This window comes from Amphiura filiformis, chromosome 1 (genome assembly GCF_039555335.1).
Source record: "Amphiura filiformis chromosome 1, Afil_fr2py, whole genome shotgun sequence".
Classification (NCBI taxonomy): Eukaryota; Metazoa; Echinodermata; class Ophiuroidea; order Amphilepidida; family Amphiuridae; genus Amphiura; species Amphiura filiformis.
In genome coordinates this window covers 3780165-3790617 of record NC_092628.1, presented here as the reverse complement: position 1 = coordinate 3790617, position 10453 = coordinate 3780165, and the positions used below count along the sequence as shown (strand labels likewise).

Below are 10453 nucleotides of genomic sequence, written 5' to 3'. Positions count from 1 at the left end.
CTTAAATGTTATTGTATAACAGCGTATTATAGGCCTACAGGACAAAGCTAGATTTTAGTGTCGGAAGGCCTACTTCTGTGCAGAAACCCGGGGCAGAAACATACTTGGATCTACGAAATAACAATTCAACAACTTCCAAGACTTGCTATATTTATCAAAATGTTGTCGAGATCCTTGCTATCGTCTGTCTTGTTGAAACGAACATCGTTCGCAGTAAAGTTTCAACTTCGCGTGATCACGACCAAGGTGGGTAGGCCTATACATAATAGGTTTTTTAAACTAAATCATGTTTTTTTTTGTTTTTTTTTTTTTGTTTTTGGCTCATTTCTAGTTCTTTCAATACTGATTTGGCTATTTTTTCCTAAATGCATCACAGATGCTACTGTATATATGATAACTCATTAATATTAACAAGTAGGCTTAGGGCCTATACAACGTTGATTAGGATTAGGGTTCAAAACCTTAAAGGGGCACTTCGTGATCCACAGCCTCATCCCACACTTACTAAAAAGTTGAAATTGCTACACAATTCGTTATGAATACGGCAGCAGCAGGGGCGTAAATCCATTTTTGAAAGTGGGGGGACACACACTGACAGTGGGGGAAATCAATAAATACAGTAAAAATGGGCGCAAAGCGGCCATCGCGTTGCGCTTGCGCGATGCAGGGGGTGTCTGAGTAAGAAACTTTTGCAAAATGAATACCTAATTGAAGCGATTTGGTGGCCCATTTTGGCACTATTAGTGTGTAAAATTTTAGTTTAAAAAAAACAAAAATTTGTGAAATGACGGTCCATGAAGCCTTTTGTGGAAAAGTTTTCCCTATTATTGTAGGCCTATTAAATTACATAAATTGGCAAATGTGGAAAGCAGAACCGAAAATGGCTACTTGTTTACCCACTACGCAGGGGTGTCTGAGGGGGGATGTTCCACCCTGAGAAGTTGAAGCCATTTGGTGCATCATAGGCCTATTTACACTATTTAAATCATTGCTTAAACAGAAAAAAGGGTTCGAACTCAATTAGCAAAATGTTAAATCTTACACAGGTCCACTGATCAGGCCCGTACCCAGGATTTTTTTTTTTTTTTTTGGGGGGGTGCTGATTTTGAAAAAGTGGACTTTTTTCTGGGGGGGCAATTTTGTAAAAAGTGGACTTTCTTCCCCAAATTTGGACCTTTTGACCAAAAAAAGCGTAAAAAAAGACTTTTGTATACTTTTGCAAATTTGGGGAGGTGCGGTCGCAGCCCCCCTGCGTACGGGCCTGCCACTGATATGAATAGGCCTATAACACCTGCCCCCCTGAATCCGCGCCTGCGGGTGTAAAAGTGAAAGCGACCACTTGTTTATAGGCCTATGGCCTATACACACAAGGGTAGGGGGTGTCTGAGGGGATGTTCCCCTTCAGACGTTGGAAAATTTTACAAAATGAAGGTCCAATTGAAGTCATTTTGTCAAAATTTTACTTGAGATTTGAGATTCACAATTACTAAAGCATGCATGGATTGATGTTGAAATCATTGTTTTGGTGATAAAATGTGACAGGCCCTGCATATAGGCGGGCCCGCAGGAATTTTCACACGCTTATGGGCCGTGGACCCACCTTCACGCAACGCCTAAAATAACCACAGGCCTATTACATAACCGACTGTGCGGTTTTTGTAGGCATGGGCAGTGTTGGGCATACTCAATTACATGCAATTTAACTTTTCTCTTCTTTTTTTCTCCCCATTCTCTTCTCTTTTTCTCCCTTTCTCTTCTCTCTTTTCCTTTTTTTTTTTTGTGTTGACTTAAAAGTGGGGGGGCATTTGATATTGTGTCCCCCCCCCCACTTTAAAAAGTGAGGGGACGTGTCCCCCTGTCCCCCACCAATTTACGCCCTTGTACGGCAGAGTGACGAATCCGCACAATCGCTGTTCTGAGTAAACGGCGTTTGAAAATATTGGTACCATTCCATCGGCCCTTCTAAAATATGAGAACATTCGTGAGCAGGGTTTACTTTAACGCACAAAACACGCGTATTTACGCGTTCAGGCACTTTGCTGACTCCTTCAAATTCCAAGTCCAACGCGTACAAAATCTTGAAAACGTACGCGTTCAGATATTGCAAGATTTGAATAGAGAAACACCCGATATTGTGTATTTATTCTCGGCTTTTGGCATTTAGGACCTACTCCCGATACGGTATGTAGGGCCCATCACATTGTCAGCATCGATCCATGCATGTTTTAGTGATTGCGAGTCTCTATTGTAGAGTGTCAGTTTGAAATCTTGCAATTGGGTTCGTGTCCTTTTTTCTGTTTAAATGATGCACCAAATGTCTTCAATTGGACTTTAATTTTGCAAAATTTTCCCTCTCAGAGGGGAACATCCCCATCAGACACCCCCATGCGTAGTGGATAAACAAGTGACCATTTTCGCTTCTACTTTCGACATGTTTAACACAATTTATAGGCCTAATAGGGAAAACGTGACAACGAAAGGCTTCAGCTTCATGGACCGTCATTTCACAATTTTCGGGTTTTCAACTTAAATTGTACACAGTAATAGTGCCAAAATGGTCCACCAAATTGCTTCAATTAGGTCTTCATTTTGCAAAATTTTCCAAGTTCTGAGGGGGGAACATCACCCTGCGTAGTTGATAAACAAATGGCCACTTTCACTTCAGCTTTCGACATTTGCTAATTTATGTTTAACACAATTTATAGGTCTACCATAATAAAAGGGAAAAACTTGCCGTCCACGAAAGGCTCCATGGACTGCTCATTTCACAAATGTTCGGCTTTTTAAACTAAAATTTTAAACATTAATAGTGCCAAAATGGTCCACCAAATTGCTTCAATTAGGTCTTCATTTTGCAAAGGTTTCTTACTTCTCAGGGGGCATTTTTAAATATTATTTTTTTTTTTTTAATTGCCACCAGCCCCTTCTGACTGCTCTAGAGCCGCCACTGCTCCAAACAGTGACGTAGATTTCTATTTGAAAAAAAAAAAAAAAAAAGTCTTGGAGTATAGTGAATCCAGAACCTTTTGGCGAAAGAATAACTTTATGGTACAAAAAATTTGCCATTTTGAAGCTAAACTGTGGAAATATGGTGCAAAAGTGAAATAAATTCGCGCTAAGCGCGCAAAAATGTGCACTTTTGGGGCTAAAATGACCAAATATGAGGTTAATTTGGTCAGAAACCCACATATAGGCCTATAGGCGTCAACATTGGGGGATGATTATATGGACCATCCCTTGGCAAAATATTGGGGAGATCCCCCCATCTACGCCTATGGCTCCAAAAACACACATATTGTTAAAAATGTCTTCAAAAATAATATTATAAAAATACCCCTTGGGCAATGTTTTGACCCCTTCAGAGAAAAAATTCACAATTGAAAGGGTCAAAAAAATTTGAAAAATACCCCTTCAGCAAAATGCTTAAAGAAAACCCTGTTCGTGAGCACTCATTTGAAATGTATTATGGAAGTGAATGTGCACTAATTATTTGCAATACTTGCAAGTTCTGAATATATCCCTCAAAACAGGTATTCGGCTTTTTGCTAAATCCAAAAAGTGTCAACCGCTGCGCAAAAAGTTACATACGGGGACGAATCCGCATTCAACTCAAGTATTACGTGTAAACTATAGCACTCATCCTTGCTGGTTGTCCTAAGGCTATAAACTCTAAACTTGGTAGGCCTATATAGGTTATAATTATTCATCCCCGTAATATTTAGTGAAAACTCCGGTTGAAATCAAGGATTTTAGAGTAGATGTAACAATATTGGCCTATATTTTGTGTATAATTTTCTGTGATTTCCCAATTTTGCGACGTATGTATAGCTACATATTGATATCAAAAATAACAGTATATGACTTGTAATATAGAAAATTCGGAATTTCCAGCTACAGTATACAATAGATCAACCTGATTTGTACAGCTAAGTATACGATTCGTCTTTTGGTCAAATTCACTTAGGTGCGATCCCGGGTGCGATTCCGAATTCATAACGAATGTCATAATGTTTGTATGGATAAACCTTTCTTGCAGATTCAGCCGTTTTACTAAGACATCGTCCAAATTTTATTATTTGTAACACAATATTGCATGATTTTTATGTATAGACGCACAGGTTACCAAGATATATAGCTCTACAACTGCATTGAGGGGTCCAAATGGCAAACTTTCGTCAGAGGGGTGGGGTGGGGGATTTATTGTCCCCGGCAGCTGCGCCACTCAGACGTAAATTCAAACCATTTTCTATTATGAGCATGCCTGCAATTCAGAATTATACGTAACTCGCAAATTTAATGTTCAAATCAAATGACATTTTGGAAATAAGATTTCTTTGTGGATTTGAACCACACCCTTTAAAGAGGATGTTAAAATCACAAATCATAACCCATAACTAAATATTGTATCTTGGGGCATTCGTACTGTATTGTTGCACGACCAGCTGCTGTATATTTTATATGAATTAATACTTGACTTGAAAATAATATTTTAAGATATCATTTTTTACAGCCCATCTTGACCAATGACATGAGAAGTAATGGCAACAAGCTGATCATCCCAGCAAATTCATCATCAAGGTAAATGGGGACATAATAGAGAGATTGCGATGTTCCAAACGCAGTACGTGGAACGTACGTTTTCACGTACGTTTTTACGTACGTTAATACGGTGTTAAATATTGCTAGTCTCGGTTCCAAACTGGATTGTGCTCATTCGTCACGAAGGAGAACAAGTTGCGGGAATAAAGACTATAATATTTGATCTAATCTAATCTAGGTCGATAGAGGGCATAGTGAATGAAAAAATAACAGTAAGCTGAGTCTCTGCCTAATTCAAACAGGCCGCTTTTGATTTTGACATCATGACTTTACTTTCAAAATGAGACTTTTTCGTCCTGAAAATTGGTCGCGTTGCATGGACTTAGACATGAGGTAAAATCAGCATATTTCAACGTAGCATCTGCGTTTTATTCTACGTTGGAATCCAAAATGGGAAATCGCAATGTCATTGTTTGTACGCAAAGTATCACACACATTTCAATGGGCAATCTCTGCGTATGAATATTGGTCCATTTTAACACACCGCTGTACCTTTATTATAATGATTTGTTACAAACAAAAAGGATCTTAATAATAATTAGACTTTCCTTCGTATGTTCATTATCTTTGACTGTCTTTAACATGTTGTGAAATGGACAAATCTTCAACGATGTATCTACGTCGATTTCGCACGTGGAATATCTTCAAAAATAGCTAAATACGTAACCTCGCTTCGATACAGGAGAGTGGTTTTGAATAGATCAACGTACGTCCGATGTCTACGTTTGGAAATCACAATGTCTCTAATAGAGAGATTGCGATTTCCAAACGTACGTATCGAACGTATGTGAAATCTATTCAAAACCACTCTCCTGTGAGTTGTGACGGGATTTTGAATAGATTCCACGTAGGCCCTACGTTCAATGCTTCGTTTGGAAATCGCAATCTCTCTAATAGTGTGGAGAGCACAGACTTAACATGTTTCTGACGCAAGTCATGGGTTCAATCCCGGCAAAGTCTGAATGTAGCCTAATACATCTCTAGGCTTATAGATTGAATCAAGAATCGGTGCATTTCCAATTGGGTAATTGACTCAATAGAATCAGTAGCACATATAGCACAATCAATCAATCAATCAATCAATCAATCAATCAATCAATCAATCAATCAATCAATCAATCAATCAATCAATCAATCAATCAATCAATCAATCAATCAATCAATCAATCAATCAATCAATCAATCAATCAATCAATCAATCAATCAATCAACGTATTTAGTTAATTATAGTGATTAATGCTTTTCTGTCTGTCTTCCCTTCTCTACCTGTCTGTATCTCTTCTCTCTCATCCACCTCTCCCCCCTCTTCTCGCTCTCTCTTTTTCTGTTTCTCTCAACCTCTCCCTCTCTCTCCTTCTCCATATCCCTCTCTCTATCCCCCTCTCGTTAATTACAGAGTGGACAAGACCAACTCATTCCACGTTTCTGGACCATTGTACACCAATTCAACCCATCAAAAAGTCTACACTGATGAATCTGGGATCGCAGCGGCAGGATATTGGAAAACCAATGGAGGTTGGTTTATATATCATTGGCCTTCAGTAATCACCAAAGCTAACCCAGGTAACGAATGGATGGAATTGTTTGCTATTGTGCTAGCTGCCAGGTTGTGGGGACCACACTGGAATAATTCCAACGTCATAATAAACACGGATAGCAAATCCACGGTAGAGGCTTGGCATCATGGTCACTTCCATTCCAAGAAAATGGAAGAGTTAAACTTGAAGCTGCGCCAGACGGCCCAACAGCATAGATTTTCAGTAGACCTGTCTTTTATCCATGGTGACGAGAATCCTGCGGATTCAATCTCTCGCGATAAGAAGGAGATATTTCGGCAGCGAAATCCATCAGCCAATTCGAGTCCGACATCCATTCCGCACGCGATTGTCAAAGATCTGTTTCCTCATTAAGAAAGTCGAGATGATTGAAGACTGTACATGTTGTCTGAGATCTTCTTGAATACGTAATATGAACAGCAAAACGCGCGAATTATATATAGCTTTATGATGACAATTTTGCAATCATTAAAAATTATTTTGTGTTTATATTGCACGGTTGAGTGCATAGCATCATAAGATCTGTGTGAGATCTAGTTGAAAAAAGGCATCTGTGATTGGTTTTTGTCAAAACCTCGAGTGTTCCCTTCATCCAATCAGAACATTTTATCGAACGAAAGCTAACACTCATTCCCCCTAAAAACACGTCTCTTTTTCATTACGTCAACAGATTCAATTCAATGTTTATAGCAAGGCGAATGTGGTTTGTAAGGCGAATGTGGTCAATTGTTTTTTGAAAACGACCTATCCAAGCACAATTTTTGACCAAAATGTAGGTTTTAAAAGTTTTAAAACCTCAAGTGGTCCTTACAATATTTTTCAAATTTTATGTCATTAAATGAAAGAGCACAATTACTAGTATATTGTCCATATCGAGGGCTTAGAGCAAGAACTAGCTATGTCCACAATTACATGTTACTCATTTCGGCAACAAATGGATGGTTAATTCTTCCCTCCATGAATGCAAGTGACTTTGGGTATATGCATGGTCACTTAAACAGTTAGCATGGTTAGTTAGACGCAAGTGACCATGTACGTACCCCCAAAGTCACTTACATTATATTACAGAGGGCAGAATTAACCGTGCATTTGTTGCCGAAATGAGTAACATGTAATTGTGGACATAGCTAGTTCTTGCTCTAAGCCCTCGATATACTAGCTCCATTACAATGAGCAATGACCAATTCTCTTTAAGGGTATACGATGTATTGTTGGTCGAAGCAGCAAAAAAAGTAGTTCACAACATCTTGCGAATGGTAGTGAGCTTTATCAAAAATTGCATTGCTCAATTCACAGCGTGCGTGTAGAAGAATTCAAATATCACAGATATACTTTTGTAGGTCCTGTGGTTCTTGAGTTTGTTGAAAAGAGGGCTGAAACAACAACACTTTTGTAAAACGTACATAACTCATTAACAACAATAAATTAAGCAAGTTTTCAAAGTATTGTAGAATGAACTTTTGCAAAACACCAAAGTGTTATTTTTCAATTGATTTTTTCGATTTTTTGGCTGCTTCGACCAACAATACCTTGTGTCCCTTAAGGGGTGGGGTATGAACGTTTGGACAGTATTTATTGTGGGACATTAGAGCACATCAGACATATCGAATTGCATTCTGAATACGAAGAATGTCCTTCTGATATCAAATAATTTTGATTTTTGAAATTCGCAATGTAATACACATTTTATGGCAACTGATTAAAAATTAATATTTTTGATATTTAACAGTACTCGAATTTAACTTAATAAATCTGATGATTTATACTTAAAGTGTATGTAGGTGGGATGAAAAGCCGACGAACAATTGAAAATTTTGACCTTTCGTATTGAAGATGTGGATTTTTTTTCCCAAAACACCAAAAACAAAATTTTCAATTGAATACCTGAGTGGAAGAAGGGCCCAACTCCAATTTTTTACCAAAATGAGTTAGACCCAGCATTTTATTGCCAGCAGACTGTTTTTCCTTGTGTGTGAAAGATGAGCCAAAATCCACTTTCCAAATAGTATTCCACATACACTTAATCATGGTTTTCATGGAAGAAAGGCCCAACTCCATGGAGTTGGGCCCTTCTTCCACAAATATTGGGTTGAAGAGGAATTTTGTTCCTCCATGAAATTTTGCTTTCACTACGATAAACTTTCTTGCTAACATATAACATGCTTCTACTTGAGCAATTTATGGATAATTTCCAAATTTCTGCAGCTTTTTATAAGACATCTGCTTACGGAACTGGCACTTGCAGTATATTAGTGGAAGAAGGGCCCAACTCCAGCTCGTATTAAGACCCGTACCGTTGTCATGGAAACATCATATATTATTTCGAATGTATGTAATACTGTATGTCCGTGTATTAAAGGTCCCCTGAAGATGAAAACATTGTGTCTATAAAACTTTTCCAAATATTCAGTTTTTCTTAATATCTCAAAAACAGTTTTGATGGAGTTGGGCCCTTCTTCCACTCAGGTATTCAATTGATCGTCGGCTTTTCCTCCCAGCTACATACACTTTAAGAATATGTCATTATTGATTTATAAAATTTACTTCGAGGACTGTTATATAAAAAAAATGTGAAAAATATCAAATGTTAATAATTTGTTATATCGTGAATTTCAAAAAATGAAAATTATTTGATATCAGAAAGACATGCTTCGTATTCAGAATGCAATTCGATATGTCTGATGTGCTCATGTCCCACAAAAAATACTGTCGAAACGCTCAAAACGGCCATTCCAGATCCCTTAAATTGCAATAATCTTGCTGTCCTGTGGAAAACGTTACTATTTTCGCCTGTTTTGTCATACGGTTGTAAATTCAATGAACTACCGGTATGACTTTGCATTAGTAAAAGAGCGCTTAAATTGATATGAAACTAGTCCCCGATAGGGCTTGAAGAATGGGGGGGGAGAATTAAGGGTTAAAGTTTAAAACATTATTTTTAAAAGTAGAATATATATTCTGTGGTGTCAAATTACATTAAGGTTACTGTTGGTCAATGTTACATTAAGGTTACGTATTGTTTTTTTGCCCTGCGGGCCCTTCTATATTGGAACTCCAGTGGTAAAGAACTCAACTATGGGAGCAGAGCCGGTCGGCCCTGCGGCCTTGATGTTGATACCAGTATATCAACAAAAAACATCAAGGCCACATGGCCGACAGGCCCAAAGCCGGAGACTCCTGATCCTCCCATAGTTCTAATATAGAAGGGCCCCGCAGGGCAAGAAAGCAATCGTAACATTGACCAATAGTAACCTTACCTTAATGTAATTTGCCACCACATAATATATAAATGTTAAGGCGAAATTATTATTTCTCCCTATAGTCAATTTCTTTATAGCCCTGTTTATGAAAAAAAAGTGAATTAAGTTTATAGGCTATTAAAGCTTGATTATTCCTCTTTACGGTACAGTTTTAAAATAAGCACTAGATTTCCCCATCTTTCTAAAATTATTCGATATCTGATCTTTATGGGACAACATGTAGGCCCTATATAGCATATTTCATATCTGTGGAGTGATCAGCCCTTACGATATCGCAGATGTGATGAGGGCAGCGAAAGATACCAGAAACATAAGAACTAGGCCACACAAGAATATCTTTTTCATGTTTTTGGGACAACCTGTATAATGTCTTGTAGTAGGGAGTTATAACGTCGGATTCAATGTTTGTGGAAAAAAAACCCTAATATCTCCAGGACATGTGCCCTGGGCGTCGTGCCGGGGCACCAAATCAACCAATTTAGCGTCTCATATCGATTCTGCGCCCTTAAAGCGGTATAGTCAAAATTATAGTCATTTTAAAGACCATCAACAAAATTCCCGGGCGCCGAAATTGTCGAGTGCAATGACGTCCTTGTGATACAATTGAGCACAAATAACTATTACGTCATTGCACCATTTCGGCGCGGGAGTTTTGAATATCGCATGTTGAGAGCCGACTGTTTTATTCTTTTTATGGTCAATATGAGTTTTAAATAAAACCACGTGATTCGTGCTTGATAATTATTTTTCTAACAAATTATAAGGCATAATGTTATGATTACCGGAGACTCCCTTTAAAAAACAGTCCATGGTCCATGCCGGGGTCCATGATTAAGTTAAACGTATTTTCGTTGTGATGTTGTTTTATCTGCGTGATAAATAAATAAATAATAGGCTATGCATATTATATATTATCTTAGTCGTACCTGTTTCTTTTATATAAAGTAAAAAAAAAAGGCAGCGCCTAGGTTAGGTTAGACTATAGGTATGTCTTAGTTGATTTTTGATAAATAAAAATACATGTTAATAATAATCATG

At 37.9% G+C, this 10453-nt stretch overlaps 1 protein-coding gene across 1 annotated transcript; it reads left to right on the top strand.

Annotated features, from left to right (window-relative positions):
- Positions 1-7021, top strand: LOC140169624 (uncharacterized). Its single transcript, XM_072192908.1, has 3 exons — positions 1-246; positions 4511-4578; positions 5996-7021. Exons 1-3 carry the CDS (start codon positions 160-162, stop codon positions 6507-6509), a joined length of 669 nt encoding a protein of 222 aa, XP_072049009.1. The 5' UTR covers positions 1-159; the 3' UTR covers positions 6510-7021.
- Positions 7022-10453: the final 3432 nt, after the last annotated feature.

Excerpts from the sequence above, each read along its gene's own strand:
- LOC140169624 (XM_072192908.1), top strand. The coding sequence starts at position 160 with ATGTTGTCGAGATCCTTGCTATCGTCTGTCTTGTTGAAACGAACATCG. Across the intron at positions 247-4,510 it reads TTCGCGTGATCACGACCAAG|CCCATCTTGACCAATGACAT; the intron begins GTGGGTAGGCCT and ends CATTTTTTACAG. Across the intron at positions 4,579-5,995 it reads CCAGCAAATTCATCATCAAG|AGTGGACAAGACCAACTCAT; the intron begins GTAAATGGGGAC and ends CGTTAATTACAG.